Source organism: Labrus mixtus, chromosome 14, assembly GCF_963584025.1.
Source record: "Labrus mixtus chromosome 14, fLabMix1.1, whole genome shotgun sequence".
Classification (NCBI taxonomy): Eukaryota; Metazoa; Chordata; class Actinopteri; order Labriformes; family Labridae; genus Labrus; species Labrus mixtus.
Genome location: NC_083625.1, coordinates 22664184 through 22684792, shown reverse-complemented (window position 1 = coordinate 22684792; position 20609 = coordinate 22664184). Strand labels below are relative to the sequence as shown.

The following is a 20609-nucleotide window of genomic DNA, read 5'->3' as shown; positions in this document are numbered from 1 at the left end:
AGACCCAGCTCTTTATGAACACCTACGACCTTAATGAGGATGATGATATTTAGGATGGTATTGATGCTGATGGGAGCTCTGCCTCTGGTCACTTCCTGTCAGCACCTGTGTGTCTGATCAGACTCAAAGCTGTTTGTGTGCACTTCCTGACGTTGTTTTCTCCTCTCTAGATCCTCCCTTTTGTTGTTCTTACTCTCTGATGTTTGTCACTTTGGATAAAAGCATCTGATAAGGGAGTCGTCCATTATGTCGAGAGAGCCGATGGCGATGCCTGAATAAAGTCACTTGTGAACTAGCTGATCACAAGTGAACAAAGTTTGAGATAAAGACAAAACGTCTGAAGTAGAAAGACATTTATTTGAATAAAACAGTCACTTTTAAATATCAACATAATTGACTTTGATCCCTCGGTACCTCAGACAAAAACAAACACGTAGATATTCAAGACTCTGAACTCATCATGGTGACACGTGATGCACATAATGAATCATCAGAGCGGTCCCTGTGAAGGTTAAAGTGATTCAGTCTCGGACACTATGATTTTTTTTTTATATAAAGATGAGCTCGTTCTCACACATATGACACTCTCAGACTTTGGTTTGTACTTGCATTGATGCTTTGGCAACCACACAGTGGTTTAGTCAAACACTTTACAAAGAAACAATGAGCAGCAGTTTAAACTTTCACGCCTCTGATGTGTCTGCTTGTTTTCAGGCCTTTCTCAAACCAGCTCCTTACACTCAAGGTTCCCACTCCTTTCTACCGCTCATTTTCCAGGACTTCCTCAGTGGTGTTTTAGCTGGTGTGTCGCATAGATTGTAAATATTTATGAAGCCTGAGTGAGGTCACCCGTCTGTTCCTGCAGGGGGCGCTGGAGTCCCATGGATGGTGGTCTCCATGCTGGAAATGCTGTCTCAGAATAACTTTCAGTCAACCTAACGACAGGCTGAGAGCTGGAGCTGAGGCGGGTTTTAAACCTCCTGACAAACCGTTACACCACGCCCACCTGTCAATCAGGTCAGCTACACGTCTTATTGTGGCTTCCTGTGCTGCTGCAGTCAGCCTCTAGTGGACACTCAAGGAACTGCAGGATTTTGCACTTCAGCATCACCTTAATTTCTTCTCACAAATATTGTCTGCCTCACCAATGTCACCTTGTATGGATTGAGAAGGGAAGTCTTGTTACCACGGTGATGCGTCACACATGAATCTAAGGCTACATAAAGTTCCTTTTCCTGCAGACGATTATTTAATTTATACACATTATTGAAGGTTTCCTCGCTCAGCTGAGTGTGACTTCAAACAGAGTCCACGCCGTGACTGACTGATGAGTGCCGAGGGTCCGGTTTGAGAAAGGCTCGTCGTCTGTCTCCTTGTGAGGAGTTAATGTGCAATTTGTGCATTACATGTGCAATACTTGCTTAATTACTTTTTTTTCCACAGAACAAAACACACACTCTAAAAAAAGAAAGAAAAATGCTGGTGTGACCTTATAATGTGCGTCTGAATCATCAACATGTTTTACACAGAAAATAACCAGTATATAAAATTCACTGTGAAATAAATACATGTTTCTATCAGTCTATTAGTGATCCAGGGTAGATTTTAAGGCACGGCGTTAAAGGCTTGGATCAATAATCAGAACTTTCAAATATCGATACGAGAAAACCTCAAAAGCAAAGATTGTGCCAATCATGTGTGGTAGTGACTGTCTGCAGAGACTCTGTCCTCTGACTGGATTTTACTGTTCTGCTTTGTTCTGGTTGACTCAGGATGTTTCTGGGCAGAGCTGGTGTGTTTCCTCCAGCCAATGACAGCGCAGCAGGTGAGCTTGTGCGTGCGTTAGCTTGCAGTATAGGTACAAGCAGTAAACGTACACACTATGTCGTGCAGTGAGGGTGAGCTTCTGGGGGGCGATGAGCCCAGGAGGAGAGGACAGTCTGAATGTTGTGTTTACAAACATTTCTACTGACTCCACCTTGAAGTTCCACCGACACAGACTGATGTATTTTAAATAATTATTCTGTTTTCCTTGTCCTGCAGCACCACCATTATTAATACAACTTCTATCGGGTTCATCGTTGTCTAGAAGTGGTTGACATGGCACATATCCGACAAGCCATCGACAAATTCTAATCTGCCTAATCTCAGAAGAAGCCGGTCAGCGTTTCTGGACGGGCTACAGACTGATTTTTAATTAGAGAGGATTTTCCTGAGTATCTTTGGCATGTAGGCCATGTTGTTGTTTTTGGTAGAAGAAAACTGCATTATCCCACCTGACCATCTGTTAGGTTAAAGCATTATTAGACACAGGTACAACGCTTTGCACCATTGCATATCAAAAGTCAAAAACATTTCTGGTTTGATAAAAAAAGTTAGAGTTGTAAATGATCACTTTTAACAAAAAATAGACCTCGCTAAAACTCTAGGTTTGTTCCCTCTGTTGGGTAAAAGACGACAGTAGCTGCTCGAGTGTAAAAGCACGTCAGAGCCAGACCCCCAATTCACACATACTCCGTGTGCGCCGCAGTCCGTCAGCGCCACGGTTTTGCTCCGTCGGACGGCTCGCGCCCATTCACACTGGATCCGTTTCTGCGACGTCAGCGCAGTGGAGCGCACCTATGACACATCACAGGAGAACTACAAGATCCCGCGGGAATAAAGAGAAAAACATGCAAACAACATGTTGCTTTGTCTTTCTGAGGATGCATTGTTGTTCATTCGGAGCCTGTTTTGACGTAATGTTGATAAAGTGATGAAAAATACGATCGCGAGTCCGTATATTGTGTTTTATTTTAAAATTGACCGGATCCTCTGTGCGTTTGCTTGTCTGACATCCTGTCCAGGCTGTCATATTCTGTCCAGCTTGACGCGTGGCTGCAGCGTACTCCGGCGAAAATAGACTCGCTGCGTATTTGAAACGGAGCAGAGCGGAGTGCCGTTGGTGACACGCGCCGGAGACGGACCGCAGTGCGCCCTGTGTGAACACAATGATAGACTAGAGTAGCAGCTAAGTACAACGTAGTGCGCGGCGCTGACGGAGTATGTGTGAATTGTGTCCCTCAGGGTGTCCATGAAATCAGCCTTTAGTGTTCAGAGAAGACCCGCTCACAGGGTTTTGTCTAGTAGGATCTCGTTAAACCCCGTCACAAAACTCTTGGTGTCTGGCTGCCTGTCAGCATAGAGGAGTGGAGATCTCTTACAGTGCAGCTTTATAGATCCCTGAGGAGAAAAAGGAACAAAGGGATTAAATCCATGACACAGTTGATACTAACATGTTTGAGGAGACGTAGTAGGATTAATGTGGACGGTGCCTCACCCTCGGCTGGGCCCGTATGGAGGCCAGCTCCTGTGTGTACTGGTTGGTCTCCACCTTGTACTCCCCTCGCCTGGAGTTCAGGTTGAGGCAGGCCATCACATACATGATCTTCTGGAAGCCTCTGGCTGTCAGGGACACGGTGACGGACGGTGCCGAGGCCAGAGCCAGACCCAGGGGCCACCCTCGCACTGTGACAGGCTTGGTGCTTTTGGAGAGCTGCACAGAACCTGGTTCCGTGACAACAGGGTTCAAAACTTGCTCCTCCTCCACAAGGTCCTCTGCATTATCCAGCTCTGCGTCAGCCAAGGACTTCAACTGTGCCTGCCACAAGAATGAAAATGTCATTAAAATATCCATAACTACAAAGTGAGTATCAGTAAGTAACAGGAGTCAGGAGAGCAGCTAGTTTTCATCACCAGTCCCTGAAGAGATGTGGCTTTAGTCTCCTGTAAAAGTGCAACTTTTTTTAAACGGTGGACACTGATTTAACAGAGTCTACATTACCCATAATGCAACTCAACTGCCACCAATTGAGGCAGGTCTGGTTACTAGTAGAAGCTAATGTAACCTCAAGCACAGCGAACGAGCATACATGTCTTCTATCTCCACATCCTCAGATTTATTTTATCATAACATCAGCCTGTAAATGTTAGGAAATAACAGTAAATAAATCGCTAAAGCACAGACAAAGGGACCGACAACGAAGTCCAGGTATTATTGAGTGATCATGCAACAGAGGGAATACGACGGTATTTTGGCTCGTCAAAGCAGAACATTATTTTAAATGGCCAACAGGGTACCCCGTGCACAGCCTATACGTTTTCAGGTACGCACGGTTGCAGGAACATACCATAAAAAATAAATCCAAAATGCGTGGCACACTGAAAATCCCTGGTGGATAGTTCCTCTTCACAAAGTCGCCTGAACTGTTAGATCCGAAAACAGCGGATGATAAGAGCAAGAAGCCACACTAAACAAGATGTCCTCTGAGTTAGACTCACCCTCCTCTTCTTCCAGGCCCTCTGGATGACCGCTGCTGCTCTGCTCCACCTCTTGACCTGCTCCCTGACCAGCCAGGACCGCACCACTGCAGGAGACATTAAACACATTCAACTTTCAACTCTTAGCGATGTTATTCACTCTGAAAGTTTAATCTGTGCACCTCATTCAGGAGGAAGCTACAAAGGCAATCTGTCATTAACTCCTAATAAGATGATGAGCTTCCATGTGAGGAACCCTGCGCCGCCTCTGAGCCGCATGCACACATTGTGTACCGACTGGTTCCTGTTGGCCCAACAGCCGGGTGTGTCCAACAAGTGGACACACACACTGTGAAGAGTTCATGTGTTATTGATCCCTCCTGTTTCCATTCATCTGTACCTAGCCAGGGCATTAAGAGTTTACCTGCTTGGATGAGAATAGCAGACTGTTGACGTGCACGCCTTTTGCGACGCAGGTACCGCAGCCAGCAGCACTGAATGGAGAAGGCACAACGGGACAGGATCTTCTTCCTCTGATCCTCCAACAAATCAAGCTGCGAGACAAAAGAGTGAGCCGGGTCATTCTCCGTTATTCACTTTACAGACCTGAGAAATGACTGAAACACCCGATGAACCCGAATAAAAAGAAACTCTCTCACAGATTCCCTACAATGTGCACTAACCGATACATAAACACGCTATGAAGGATTAATCACAAATACATAAATGAATGAACGACTGACCATCAGCTGGGTGAGAAAGACTTTAGTCCTCCCGCAGTGCACCCATGAGTTGTGTTTTTCATTTTCACGCTTGTGGAGGGGGTCGACATCGTCGTGTTGCAACACGCTGTGAAGGAGCTTCTCCACTTCCTGGCGAATAAAGACGCTGCCGTCGGCCTCCATGTCTAAGACGGAGATGAGATACAGTTAGAGTGACGCACTGGAGTGATAATTCATGTGAGGGCAGCACAGGACTTCAGAGGATACAGTTTGAAACATAGTCGTTAGAAGTGTTCAGGGGGTAAGTGTAGAGAATATAAAAGCAGATCACACACACACACACACACACACACACACACACACACACACACACACACACACACACACACACACACACACACACACACACACACACACACACACACACACACACACACACACACACACACACACACACACACACACACACACACACACACACACACACACACACACACACACACACGATATGATTACAGTGAATGAAGTTTTCTCACACCTGATGATATTTCATGGAGGATCAGTGAGCGGCTTCTTTAATAATTTGTGCAACAAAAGTCTACAATCATGCATGCATCTCTGTGAAGCGATCCTTAATCCCCGTTACCACCGAGCAGTCCGCTTTGGTTCAGTACAGTTTGGTATGGTAAACCATGATCTCGCTTGTGTTGCCACAGCCAACTGTACCTTTACCTGGTTGGTTGTGGTGTGAACCAGATGGCGATAGGCGCGTCACCTACTTAATAATGTGACATCATAGCAGTGTGACACAGTGTAGCAGGCCATTACATTCAACGAAGAAGAAGGTAAATAAAGGGCAACCATGGAGGCCGTCCAGCATTCTGTGTTTTTTCACAAGACGACAAGCTTTATTTGAGAGAAGGCTGCGAGGAGAAACAGCCCTGACAATATCCACAGGATATTTAAACAGTCACATCCTTTGTCACACAGAAAGTTAAGATTCTTTAAACCACTCCAAGGACTGCAGGTTGTCTAGCTCCAGCCTTTAGGGTTGTATGGGTACACTTGGCACCCCGACAGAAGGGCAGCAAAAAGTAGGACGGTACAGATCTGTTATTTTGGTACCATTCCCAACTTTTGCCAGTGGAAAAGTCAACAGACGCATACCGTACTGTACTGAACTGAACAGAACCGGACCGCTTGGTGGATACGGGCTTTAGGAACAGCAGTGCTTTGAGCTAAACGCTAACACGCTCACAGTGACTCTGTTTACGTCAGGTGGTTAGAAGGTGTAACTTTTAGCACGTGCGCCATCTTTGTTTGGTTTGTTAGAATTCTGAATTCTTCCAACAAGGACTAAATACAATGAGGTCAAAGGAGGGGCATTAGGTCAGCATGTGATTGGTCCACAACCAAAGTAAAGAAGTCTGAGAAGAACTGAAATGTGTGTTCTCATTTTTATGGGAATCCATCTTTGAAGTTTTCAACGCATGTCATTTGGGACCAAAGTGACTGACGAGTATCACGCTGCTGCATAACTAGAAGCAGCTAAATTATCAGATGACATGAATATTACTTCAAGCACAGGATGGAAGTCTAATGAGAGGAGAAAACATTGTGCACCACAGCGTGCTCTGATAATCAGAGTGGCGTGCATTTACCTACTTTATTGTAAATAAGGAAGTGAGGGTCGAGTTTACTACGAGAGGAAAGGAAAGGAAAGGGAGAATAAATCAGCAGACCTAAAGAGACGACACACAATCACCTTTTTCTTTACAGTATATAAAACAAATGTGACCTTTAATGCATCCCAAAACAAAAACTTCACTTACCCACACGACGGCTCCATAGCTTGAAATCTGAACGTTTTTCAATCAGTCCGTAACGTTGCAGGAAGTTTTTGTAAAGAATTCTGGTGACAGAAATGAAAGGTCAATCAAAATCCAGGAGAGACTAATCAATGCATGAAGCTTAGAGTCCCCATGAGACAGAACATCGAGTCACTAACTGCCGTGTCATGACGGATTTCCTACTGAAACAAGAAACAGCCAATCGACAGAAGGCGGGACATAACAATTTGATTTGATCGTTAGCTTCGACAAAGCTTTTAATTGGCCGTGCAGGCTGGGTCATCAGACATTCAAAAAGTTTTACAGGAAGAGAAAATATTATTTTGATGTCAAACTACTCTGACAATGTTTTATTAAGATATATTTGGCAGATAAATTAACATTTAAAGGTCCAGTCAGTGAGCTGTGTAGTGAGATAAAGTGACCGTACTATATGATCAGACATTAAGGAAACATGCTATGTTGAAGTGCTGGCTTCTCTGACAACAATGCAGCAGTCAGTATGTCCTCCTTCTAGCTTTAGGGCACGGTCACACTGGTCATCTGTACCGTGCTGTACTCAAGCATGTTTGCGTTTGCACGTAGATGTGCGGCCGAGTCCGCGGCCGCACATCGAAGAACAACACAGAGAGCATGACAGATACTTTACTGACTTTGCAGCTTATTTTAAGCCATTTTAAATCAGACACAGCAATAAATAAATCAAAAAATAAAATAGACGCGCGGACACCTGCACATCGGAGAACAACAGAGAACATGACAGCTACTTTGTGGCTTATATTGTGTCATGTTAGTCAGATACAGCCATGAAACTCTGGATTTCTCCAAAATGAAGGCTGTCAGCGTTGTTTACCCGCGTGCTTGTGCTCGTGCATGAAGTGTACCGTGCTGAAGCACACCTCTCCAAAGTGTGCCAAAGCCAAGGAAGTGTACCGTGCCTGAGCACGAAATGGAGCAGTCACACTGGTCAAACGAACTGGACTTTAGCGTTGAAGCGTGCTTGGGCACGGTATGGATGGCCAGTGAGACCGCACCCTTAGATTCTGGTCCTGAATGGTCTGGATTTGTTTGGACCAGAGAAGGTAGGCGGTTTTAAGACACCCCCACATGGCCGTTTTGGACGCCCCTCGGTTTGCCAGATATGAGAGCAGTTATCAGGTCAAACCAACAGGTGTTGCAGTGATGGAAGCGGGCAAGAGAAGTGGTTCAGATAGAAGTGATTGTACCCGACCTAAAAAGCCTCTGCATGTTTCTAATAAGCTCCACGAGCAGAAACGTGCTCGAACTAGGATCAATATTGGAGATGCTTTTGAAAAATGGAGAGAGGTTAGAACACAGAAAGGTTTACAGACCGATGCAGAGCTGGATAAACACTGAAGCTTCAGTGTCCACCACATGGAAACCTGTGTGAGCATCCACTCTAGAGAGGAGGGGGGGAGACAGCTCTCTACAATGTTTAGAATTTTGACTGCAGTACCCATTTTAAACACCAGGTGTCAGTTACATTTTGCCCCTTTAACACCAGAACGCTGGAATAAACTGAGAAAATGTATTTTTGATTTCATGGGAGGTGTTAAAGAGTTCACAGGAAAAGAGTTGTACCTTATAGGAAAGCCAGCAGCACTTATGGTAATGGTCTCCACAATCCCGCAGGCCTCCAACTGCATGATAACCTGACAGGAAATGAATCCATTAAAAATCTCTCTCTTTTGTCAAGATAAAGTGTGCGTCTTTTGGTTTAAAACATGAAACAGTTATTATCTATGTGTGTGTGTGTAGAACATCTACCTCCTCCTTTTTGAAGGTGAGCGGCTTGCAGTCTGGGTTGGGTTTGATGCAGCGGGTGTAGTGAGGCGTTGTGGTGTGGAGGATCTTCATCAGGCTCTCCAGAGAGTTCTACGATCAGAAATAAACGTCACCAGTGTCATGACTAAAAACTCCCCGCAGAAAAAGATTATATAAACATGAGTGACTGACTCCCACCTTGAACTTGGAGACCACCGTGACTTTACTGAGTCCCTTAGAATTTGGACTCTCAGTTTCCTTGTCAGAGAAGATCTGGTGAAGCAGCGGGTCCTCAGACTTCTGCAGCAGTTCGATGAGCTCTGCTGGCACCGGGTCCTACAACACAAGATCCAGTAGATGGTAACTAAATAGGTCTGTAGTCAACTTCCTGAACACACTTTGAAAGCTTTACTCACACACCTTGTTTTTCTCCACCATGCCCTGTATCTGGTAGTTGACCTTTCCAGCGTAATGAGCCACAGTAAAGTGCGGGTCCTTGCTGAACTTGTCCCAACTGATGTTGGAGTTAACGTGAAGCTCCTTCTCCAGACGAAACCTCAAGGTCTTAGCGTCTGAGGTTCGGTTTAGACGACTCTCCTATAGGACAGATATGTACGTTTATTTTTGGGAGGGGGGTTTTGTCTGTATTGGATGGGACAGTGGATAGAGTAGGAAATCAGGCGGAGAGAGAAAGTGGGGAATGACATGTGGGAAAGGAGCCACAGGCTGGACTTGAACCCAGGCAAGAAACTGAGCATCATACCTCGTTAAGAAGAGAAAACACACTGATGGGGCTTCCCTCGATAAGATCCAAACAGCTCTGGTTGTCTTGGTATTTGACGAAAGACCACTGCAACCCCTCCGTCACATATTCCTCCTGAAGAGGCAAAGATAAAGATAAATAAAATTAGTTTTTCAAATTACAAAAAGTAAGATGAGTTGTTCTCTTTTTGATCCACAGAGAATTCACAAAGACTGAATGAGAGACTCTGTAATAATCCAGACCTCAACATCAACATAAGAAGCAGATATACCACCAGAGACACGGTGGTAATCTCCTGAAAATATTTAGATAATTTCAGGAGGACAATATCAGAAAATTAAGGATGTGGTGGTGGGTCCTGAGACCAGACCAGTTGAGAAGCAGTGAAGAAGCATCTCTCAGGGGTTACCTGCTGAGCTCGGAGATAATGGGCCACAAAGTGCTGCTGCAGCTTCTCATTTGCATAGTTGATGCACAGCTGCTCCAGGTTGTTGATGGAGAAACACTCAAAGCCGTACACATCTAGAACTCCTGGAGAGAAAAGAGAGGAGAGAACTGAGTGAAGGAAACAAACATAGGAACACTTTATGCTCTATAAGACAACAAGGTTTTACCTATGAAGTTGCACCATGTGGACTCATCTGCACATATGCTGTTGTTTATTAATGTCACCAGCCATTCGAATAAACTGTGGAGGGAAGAAGTGATACTTTGACTCCGAATGATAGAGGGCCTGTGATGATAAAACTTGAGGAGTAGGCTAATCCTGGCGTAGTTCGATCTTTGATTCATTTCTCTTACTGTGCGTAGATGACCTTGGCCAGACAGTCTCTCCTCATGCTGCACTCCGCCTGAGAACACGGCTTGAGCACGCTCTGTTTCCCGGCCTTTAACATCCTCACTATCAAACACGTCTGAAGCTCCTCTGCGGGGACGCGCAGCAGCTCAGCAGCCCTCTGCAGGAAGTCTGGTGCAAAAAATTAAAACACATTATTATCAAGGAAAAGTATGAAAAATTCCCCTGAGCAGTGTAGGATTGTTTCTCCAGCCTTCAGTGTCTGAATCATCCAGATTTAAACACTGAATCATGAGACGTGATTCCTTAAAGATGCTTAAGCATGTCTAATATTTTGAATTGAATGGTATCCTGTACCTTTGGTCTGTTCTTCCAGGTCACATGGTTGTGATTCATCCATTGAAGAGGAGAAATTTAGATTCCCCAGCTGCAGAATCCCAGCTAAGATCTGTTCAGCAACATAAAGAGAAGATGAAGAATGTGGTTACAGATGAGGTGAGATGATGACACGTTGCATGTATGTTGATGATTAGGTAACACTTTAATCCTTTAATCCTTCACTTAAACTCTCCACTTGGCAGTTAAAGGATTATCAGAACATTTATTGAAGAAGTTAAAATGCAGAACATATATTGACGACTAATATTTATTGATGCATTTATCTACTATTAGATTATTAAAGGAATCCTGAGCTGGATGTTGGCGTAGAAACAAATCGTCTTCTCACTTCATTAAAAAGACACATGGCTAGTTATAAAAGCTAAACAGACAAAGTTAAAGTAAAGTGTTGCCTATGATAAAGAACTTACCCTAAATATTTGTCTCTGACGCTCTGCGTTAATGCCCAGATGAACCATCGCCTTCACGGTCTCATGAAAACAATCCTCTATAAATAAGACATGACATGAACAACACGAGTGAAAAAAAAGAAAAGGAAATGTCTGAAGAAACACAAAAATTAAGACAAACCTTCACGTGTTCTTTCTGAATTTGGCAACCAGACAAAACGTTGTCCATGAGACATCTTCCACTCCCTTCTCTGCTCTGCTGTGGCCCCTTTCATCATCTGAAAAACACATTTACATGTAAATAACATTTTGAACAAGTTTCATATTAAGCTAAAACACTATGAGCACAGGAGGTTTGGTGCAGTCCTGTTAATGCTGAGGTCTGACTACATGAACTGTTTCTCTGTTACGATGCTCACTGTCAGACTCAGTGTACACTCTACGATTTAAGCCTGATTTAGAACAGATTTTTGAGACGTACAACTCATCTTTAAGTCAGGCTGAATCACCTGGTATCAGTGGAGCACGACGTCCGAGCTCCTCTCGATCAGTTGGATTAATTTCTGACATGTTTGATGTTTGGTTGTACGACTGCACACACTCACATGGTGTGAGCAGAGCCACGAGCATATTCCCCGACACCAGCATATCCCCCCTCCTGATTTTATTCTGCACAAACTGACAGACAGCATCTGAAATCACCATGGCAACAGCAGACATGCCCTATTTATTTGTCTATCCCCTCCTATCATGAAATAAACTATGGCAGAACTATCTGCAGACCTCCAGCTGACAGGGAGAATATGATTGAGAGACAGAGAGACAATCAGGTTGTTCAGTGTGAGCACATACATCTTGAGGTCTGCTCGTGCATCGTAAACGATTCACGTTACAATCCTACAGAGTACGCCAAGCTTCAGTTTAGGCGATCATAGAATCCTAAATTTGTTCCCTGACTTGACCAATAGACATGACAGACAGCACGAAGGAAGAGGGGCGGGGCTAGACGACAAAGAAACTGATGTTGACAGATCTCAACAAACTTTTCCTCCGTGTCATAGTTCCATCTCGCAGCACCAACTTCATCATTCCTCTTTTGCTTCACCAGTTTGTTTATGATTGTTACTTTTGTGAGTGCAGAGTGCTCTGCTGTGCTCTCATTGGTCAACGTCACATTCGATATGAAGAACATCGTAGAAGGCAGAAAGAAAATCAGATTTTCTGTCAGGAGGTCGTGAGACGTCCCAGGTGTGGCCTCGATTGCTGTTCACTATGACACTCAACACGGGATAAAACCAGCAATTCTCGGGGGCCGACGGGTCCAACAACCTGCTGGATCGTGCTAATGGCGTGGCGTCTTAACTCGGCATAACTCACCTGGTAGAAGATGTGGAAGTTCCTCTCATTAGCTGGTTGGCAGGACACTCTGGTTTTCTCTAGTAAATATGTCTGCACGGACGCCCCCACCAACAGCTGACCTCTGAGAGAGAAAACAAAACATTTGAGAGATTAAACTGACTTACATCTTTAACTGCAGGTCATCATGACACAGTGAGAGGATGCTGTATTGAATAATGCTGAGTGGAGAGCAGCAGGCTCGGCTGTCCGTACCGGTCTAGCTGCAGCTGGATGTACTTTCCAAAGCGGCTGCTGTTGCTGTTGCGTAGCGTACACGCGTTGCCTACACAGGAGAGGAAAGTGTTAACCGAGAGGATCTTCTGTGGTTATGATGACATTGAAAGGACACCAGTGATCAGTCGTCTCACCAAAAGCCTCCATGATGGGGTTGGAGTCCAGCACTCTCCTCTCTATCCTCTCCACTGTGTCCTGACTCTTCGTCACCGAGGAGGCCGCCACTGTGGCGTAGTATTTCATCAGGCAACGAGACGTCCATGTCTACAAACATATCATCATTAAAGATTATTTATACCAATTTTCAGACTCTTTTTTTATGTTTAGAAGTGGAACTAACTATTGCTCTCCTTAACCCTTATCGTCTGTGGTTTGTTTGGTCTTAAAACTTCGAGCACAACGTGACAGCTTCAGATTATTTTAGTTCAGCGGCAGGAAGTCCTCTTAATTAAATTTAAAAAATAAAAGCAAGAATCAGGAAGTGTTGATGATTTACCAACTACCGAAGTTGATGCTGATAAATGTTCTGTGGATCAACGACTAAGGGAGCACTCACACAGAGGACTCAATCCAAGTCCAGTCGCCCCATACTGTGCTAAAGCACGATTGTCCGCCCTCTCCTCACTCCCCCGCTGGGCTGCACTAACACTGATCCAGCTCAACTGTGCCTGAGCTTGGTCACCTCTTGTAAATACGTCATCAGGATGTAATACGACACACACACATGGCTTTACCTCATAATGACACGTTCTTTTGTTTACAAGGAGCGCTGTCTCAGTAGCGCAACGAAGAACAACACAGAGAGCATGACTGCAACTTTACTGACTTTGTGTCTTATTTTGAGTCAGTTTGGTCAAATACAGCACGCTTACACGTCTGGATTTATTGATAATGCAAGGCAGCAATTGATGATACATCATGTCCACCTTGCCTACACATGATTGTGCAGTAGCAACCGTACCGTGCATAAACACTCCTCTTCCAATAGTGCCGTGGCCAAGGAAGTGTGTACGGAGCACTCAGTAATCCAACAAACTGGACATGGGGGTAAAACATGCTTCAGCACGGTACGGATTGCATAGTGTGAGTGTGCCCTAAATGTTTCAGCCAAACCGACGTTACGACGGCTGCTCACTGCAGTTATATTTTCCTAAAGCTCAGCTGTCAATCAAACTGCTTCACACACGTGCTTTACTTTGGACTCTGCGGCCTGTTGCCATTATGATAATCACGTTAATGTAAACTCCCTCCCTATCAGTCGTTTTTTTTATGCCATTAACAAACCTAAAAATAAGGAATAAGGAAGTGGGGAAAATAATGAACATTTGTAATAAAAAGCTTTAAGTTTGGTCTGATCAACAAGGAATACATTGTTAAATTAACATGTCAGAGAAAATAAAAACTTTCTCACATTTCAGAATCCGCTACCAGCTTTGTTTAGTAAAAATCAAACCACTAGTGATCCTGAACATGTCAAACCCAGCATTAGTTTTTAATGGGACAGGAGATTATGGGGGGATATGGAGCAGCAGATTAACTGGTTTAACAATAAAATATGTCTGTGCTTCATCAATCAGTGAAGTGATAGGAGATAAATCATTTGGAACTTGGCATATAAATCGGGGTGTTTTTTTTTTTTTTTTACCTTTCCTGCACCGCTCTCACCGCTGACCACCAGGGACTGATTCACTGGCTCCAGTTGGCCCTTGACGTTCCTGTAGGCTTCCTCGGCCACAATAAAGATATGTGGTTTGAACTCCTGTTGACAAAAACATGCAGATTTATTTGAGGGTCGAGTCTTCGGGTTCAGGAGTTCGACCTCACAGCTGTTCTTGTCAAAAGCAAGCAGACAAGAAACCTAGAAAAAGTAAAGATCTACATTCGTGCATTAATTAATCCTGTGAGTCCAGGAAGCAGAACTCTGAATAAGTCAAACATTAATACCCACCACGGATGTGATTAAAATTGTAGAAAAAAATACTGGTTTTATAAACTACAGTGAGACGAAGCTGAGACAACGTTAGTACCTGAGGCTGAGGAGCACAGTGATACTCCTTCATCACATCCAGAGTGTACAGATCTGGGATCGGCTGGAAGGGGTTAAGAGCCACCAAGGTGCAGCCAGCATGGGTGTAAAACACCTTCACACTGTACCGAGCCTGCAGACATTGCAGCACTACGAGAGAAACACACGAAATATAATCAGATATTAACAGGCAGGGCAAAATGTTACAGGTAGAAACAAGAGAACAGAAAAGAAGACTGCAGCAATGGCTTCTCCCGCAGACCCAATAGTGGGTCCTGAAGCTCTTTTCAGTGGGTCCTTGTTTGTGTGCCTTGTGGAGAAATGTTTTGTCGCATGTTGTGAACTTTCTGAGGTCCAAACTGCAGAACTTTTCATTGATAAATCTGATTGGCTGGTTGTGAATGCTCATTAAGACTTGTTGGTGGGTCATCCTGAGACCAGACCAGTTGAGAAGAACTGATCTAAATAATATATGCTTTCATCAGTACAACATTTTTCACACTCCTGAAAATTCTAAACAATTTCAGGACTGCTTCTGAAATCCTCCTGATCTGGATGTTCACAGATGCACCTCACAGTGGGAGACTATCCCTGTTGGACAGTAGAGGGGTAGGGGGACGACTCGGCTCTGTAGCAGACGAAGCAACAGAGTCCTCTATACAACATTATAATGAGAATATTTGTCTTTCTATCAATGCTACGTGTAGATGAACAGAATCACAATGTGAACTAAAGAGTGGAGAAGAACATACTGGAGAACAGGAAACATAATGCAGCAGGTTCATTAGATCACAGAGATGGTAGAGGTGGCGTGCAGACAGTCTATGGTCGTGCAGCGATCACAGAGAATAAACATCACCACCCCCTCCCACTCGCTCCAGGTGAATTCTCCTGATTATATCCTGCTGCGTTCTCACATCAGCTCACTCTGACTTTCTGCAGAATAAATACGAGGAGGCTGGAGGAGAAACTCCGGATATATATATATAGAGCTGTGTGCTCCTCCTGCATATATCAGGAGTTTTGTGCACGTGTGAAAGCACCAGAGCTCAACAGCCCTGACCCTGAACTGTTATTTCCCCCCTTTGGCTGAATCTGACACCTTATTGACATATAAACTAAAGAACATTATTTACAAACCCTGATCTACTCTGACATTATATAATGTCAGTGACGGTGCATTTCTTTTGGAACAAAAGAACACACAACAAACAATGGAAAGAAGAGATGACTGTTGATAAAGCACTCAAAGATATCATGCTTCACACTCATCAGTAGCTCAATCATATTATTACACTTTAATTGAAATAGGGTCGATAATTGTTGTTTAGTGTGTCTGCCAGCAGAGTAAACAACAAACTTGGTTCACGCACAGTCACCTGAGTGAAAACCGTTCGCTCTCACTGATACTGCACCAGTTTAGTAACACAGCAATCTGCCATGGATTAAGATTTATTTTAATCATCCCTTCCAATGTTTTCTTAACATGATTAAATAAGACACAGCAAAGGCTCAGGTTCAAGGTGACCTCAGAGAGAAAACACAGTGGCACGCTGGCTGGCTGTGTGTTAGTAAATAAAGACAAAGTCTGCACAAGCAGGGCTGAAATGATTCCTCTAATTATTTGGCCAAACATGACCTGCTTGGAAACGTGTTAGTTCAATAAAAAGGGGCAGATCCAGATTTATTTTTTATACACAGGTGGCCCAGCCCTGACCTATGCAGAGGTGACATTAAGTTTATGAGCATAAACAAAAAGTCTCGGCATTGATTTATCTGTGTTAACAAAAGTAATTATTAACAAAGAATAACAGGTAAAATAACTCGAGGGCGTTTCGTTACCTGTTGTTGGAGTCACTGGGTTGACTTTGGTGAGGTCATCGTACGTGTGGAGTTGGTCTTCATCAGTGAGGAAGGCCTGAACTTCCCCATTCAGTGATTCATTTAGGGACGGTTGATGAGAATGGACCAATCCTTTCACCTGTGGAAATACGACCAATCGTGAGGCAACGATATACAAAATACTGAGCGTTTCGAATATGAATTAACATCTTTTGGAAACCAAAATAATAAGCCGAAAGTGGATGGAAACAAAAATAAAACACACATGAAATTTTCAAGATTAAATATGGAAATATGCAAGACAGGAGAGGACGATGTGTTTTTATTGGGGATGCACTGATTGTGGAAACCAGGGCGGCTAGCGATGTTTTAAATTACAATTAAGACGATTGTCTATTCCAATATCGATGTTTGTTTCATGACTTGATTGATTTTCTGATGTCTGTCTACACGGCTGATATCGGCCGATACCGAAGTTAAACTGATGCATCGGTGCATCCCTAGATTTTATGTATTTCCAAAACCTAGAGCATAACTAAAACAGAAACGAAACTCCCTCAGTAAAGATCTAGACACAGAACAAACAGGAGACGCACCGATCTCCTTTTTCCCCATTCTTATCTGATTTCGAAACATGTACTGATATTTCTTTTTATCATTATTAACAGTTATATTGTTGTTGTTGTTATGGCCTCGCGTCCACCTCGTGTTTTTTACGGGCAGAAAAGCCATGGCTGTACGCTCGGAAGTGCTTGCATGAAGTGCTACTCGCTGACCTGTCTCTATGACAACAGACTGTTAACAACGGCCGCTGTATGACCGACACTGCTCCGTTACTTTTTACTGCATATTTTATATTTTAGACCGTTTATTTCCCGATCAGACACGGAGTGAGGATGATGAGTGTACAAAACACGATCCACAGGCGGCAAAACTACGGAGAATATCTTATAATTTGAAAAGAGTGCCGCTGACGTCAACAGCGCCTTTCTGAAAAGTTGAAGATTTTCAACTTAAACTCGGAAAAAAGAGACACTGGGTGCTGCGCTTTTTCTCATGGCGCCCGTCTGCTGCTGAAAACACTCTCCCCTCATTGAAAACAATAGAAAGCAGCACTGGCACTCTGGAATAAACGCCAGATGGAAACGGGGCCTAAGGCTACACAAAGCTGTAGTAAACCTGACAAGAGCATAAAAAATAATAATGCATAAAAATAAAAATGATTCCAAAGAAACGTATTTAAACTTTATGATGGCTTCACAAACAAACAGGAAGGAGCAACACAAGATCACTTGATCGGTGATCCATGTGGAATGGCGCCGTCAGTCCGATATGTAAATTACGTCAATATTGGACCTGATACAGATGTTAGATCCAATCTGTCCCATCTTTGAATACGATCCAGTTTTGTTCACCAAACATTCAAACACCCTGATCCGTCAAACTTTGCTGATCTACTAGGATTTAAAAGTCTGCCATCGTTACGCAATTAACGATGACATAGCTTTTAATTTGAGGCATAGAGAGAGAGAGCTGTCAGACTTTGTAAACATTACATAATGCAGTTCATCACAATCTATTTTCACCAGCGTAAGAACATTTTAAAGTTGTAAAACCAGACAAAGGGTAACAGCTGTATTCCTGCAGACTGTTTGGACCGTCTGGTTAAACGTTCGAGATGTGCCCGTAATTCATTCAGTCTTGATTACTTCAGACTGACAAAGAGAAATCTGCTTTATCCCGCCTCACATGGCCTGGATCTGCAGCCTGCCTGACTGCTGTCAACAGAGTGACGTACTGAATTTGTGCAGACAATTAATCCAATGACAGGTCGCCTTCATCCCATTATTCTGTAAGGACATTTTAAACCCTTTAAATAGTCTTAATTCCATTTATTTAATGCCAGATGCTTTACAAATAATGTCCGGAGTACACTATGCACTCAAACTACAGTTAGATAACAGATACAGGACAATCAAAACCAAAAAACAAAGAGCCACCCACAGTCCCTGACAGGGAGGAAATTCTATTTGTCTCCCACCTGTCACTGTGACTGCTGGATTCAAAAATATATCAGTCACTCTTTTTTCTTACCTGCCATTTAACTTTAACCATGACATAATGTCATGACGTAGAATATCAAATCAAGGTTTACAGTATTCAAGTATAAAGGGCTATTTTATGAAGGGAAATGTCTTAACTATTACCGAACACACTGACATGCTACTTGTTTCGCTCATAAACAGAAAATATGTTTATTTATGTTTATCATTTAGAGGCAGTAAGAGCCACGTCCTCAAAGGCTAACTCCTTTAGCTGCAAATGACCCTCGACTGAGAGACGAAGTAAACAATGTGTTGATTTAAAGTCACTGTTACGTTTATTTTATTAGCCCGCCACTGTGACCAGCAAGTTGAGCAAAATGTTTTGGTGTGCTTATGAACCATGCCTCTTCTTGTTTTCCATCGCTGTGAAGAACTTTAAATTGCACTTTAAAGGTGCATATAATCAAAGCTTGATTGATTGATTGACTATAATGTGTTATGTTGTGATTTTGGAATGCACTAATTGGCCTAAAATAAAAAATGTAGGTTAAAAAAACTTTATATCTGCGATATAACAATGTTAATTAAATGTAAGTTTTTTCGTTTCTAATTCTTAGTTTCTGAGTATAAATTCGTGTTTTAGTGCAGTGATGTTATTCTGGCTTAAGAAAGTATTTTGCTCAATTAAAAAAAAAAAAATCTTGTCTTTTCAGAATTGTTTAATAACAGCATTTTAGGGATCAACACAATAAATGTGTTTGTATAAAACAATCGACCTCTAACGATCTCTCCCTAATATCGCATATGCCCCCAAAATTCTCATATCAGTCAGGCCCTAATCTAACCAGGTTAAAACACAGGTGCGTGTGCGTGTGTATGTGTGTGTGTGTGTGTGCGCGTGTGCGTGAGGTGTGTGTGTGTGTGCGCGCGTGTGCGTGAGGTGCGTGTGTTCTTATGTCCATGTTCAGTTTCTTCGACCTAAACTTACCCACAACAATTTAACATCTTCAAACACGTCACGGTGCTCAGCGCCTTAAATTACGGTTCTTTTTTCTAAAGCAAAGTGTCAATACGTCACCGATGTTTCCTCTTAAATCTACATTAAATTATAAATTAGCTGACATGGTCGAAGGTTTCCGTTAATTACACGTTATAAACGTGAGAACCGGAACGACTAACAAACACTTTTATCTTTACATTTCTAAACACCTTACACTAAAACTTCACAATTTCTTAAAACCACCGGGTGAAAAACGTGTGGACGTAGTCTTTTCCCGTGTTTAAACCAAACTTACCGCTCCATGTCTGTGTCCTGCTCCCCCGGTTCGTCGGTTGTCCGCAGAAGTCATTGATTTAACCGTTTAACCGAGTCAACTGAGGGAAACCCGTTCAAAAAACTAACTTAAATGAAGCGTCGGATAAGTTTTGGTTATTTTACTTTGCTGTCCTGAACCTCAGTATTTTCCATTCCTGTCAGACATTCCTCAAGGACAACTTCCCGAGCCCGCTGCATGACGGCATGAGAGCTCCCGGTGCCTTACTTATTCCCGCCCTCTTCCCGCTGTCGTAAAGTCACCTGTCCCGCGCATGAATAATGATGAGTGTCTATTCTGGGTTTTACGGTACAGGTGCTAAGCCCAAAACACGTATTAGCAACTAACGCAACACCTGAGGTTCCAGAAAGTAAAAAAGTGCATTGAGACTCCCTGAATTACTTCAGTTTTCCATTGATTCAATTCCCCAATTTTTTTTTTCATGTATTTCAAGTTATTATAAAGGGCTGTCAAATTTTAAAAAATTTTAAATTTTGATTAATCGCTATATTTCAATAGTTAATCGTGATAAATCACATTCTATTTTCACGTTTGAAATTCCATTATTTCGCATTCAAAAATATACATTTTTAGGCTTTTAAATACATTTTTGTGCTGTCTTAACCGAGTCACCTGAGAGTACTTTACTTGCTGTGTGCTTTTATTTTGTAATAAAGTAAGGCCCCTCTGGTAGATGGACGCTTAGGACAGGAAGTTATGCTGCATTCATGAATACAGAACGAATAAA

The 20609-nt window shown here is 43.0% G+C and overlaps 1 protein-coding gene and 1 long non-coding RNA gene across 2 annotated transcripts in view; one reads left to right on the top strand and one right to left on the bottom strand.

Annotated features, from left to right (window-relative positions):
* LOC132988689 (uncharacterized) overlaps window positions 1-20609 on the top strand; it is a 124940-nt gene that overhangs the window by 19704 nt on the left and 84627 nt on the right. The gene's annotated exons all lie outside the window — the stretch shown is intronic.
* On the bottom strand, window positions 339-20075 carry LOC132988656 (unconventional myosin-XIX). Its single transcript, XM_061056213.1, has 24 exons — window positions 19844-20075; window positions 16504-16642; window positions 14663-14811; window positions 14281-14394; window positions 12770-12899; window positions 12615-12684; window positions 12381-12483; window positions 11185-11281; window positions 11025-11101; window positions 10573-10663; window positions 10221-10386; window positions 10034-10107; window positions 9829-9950; window positions 9420-9533; window positions 9077-9253; window positions 8855-8992; window positions 8660-8767; window positions 8474-8544; window positions 6854-6933; window positions 5043-5206; window positions 4724-4853; window positions 4321-4406; window positions 3320-3640; window positions 339-3222 (listed from the first exon to the last, which is right to left on the bottom strand). The coding sequence occupies exons 1-24, from the start codon at window positions 19895-19897 to the stop codon at window positions 3109-3111; spliced, it is 2889 nt and encodes a 962-aa protein (XP_060912196.1). The 5' UTR covers window positions 19898-20075; the 3' UTR covers window positions 339-3108.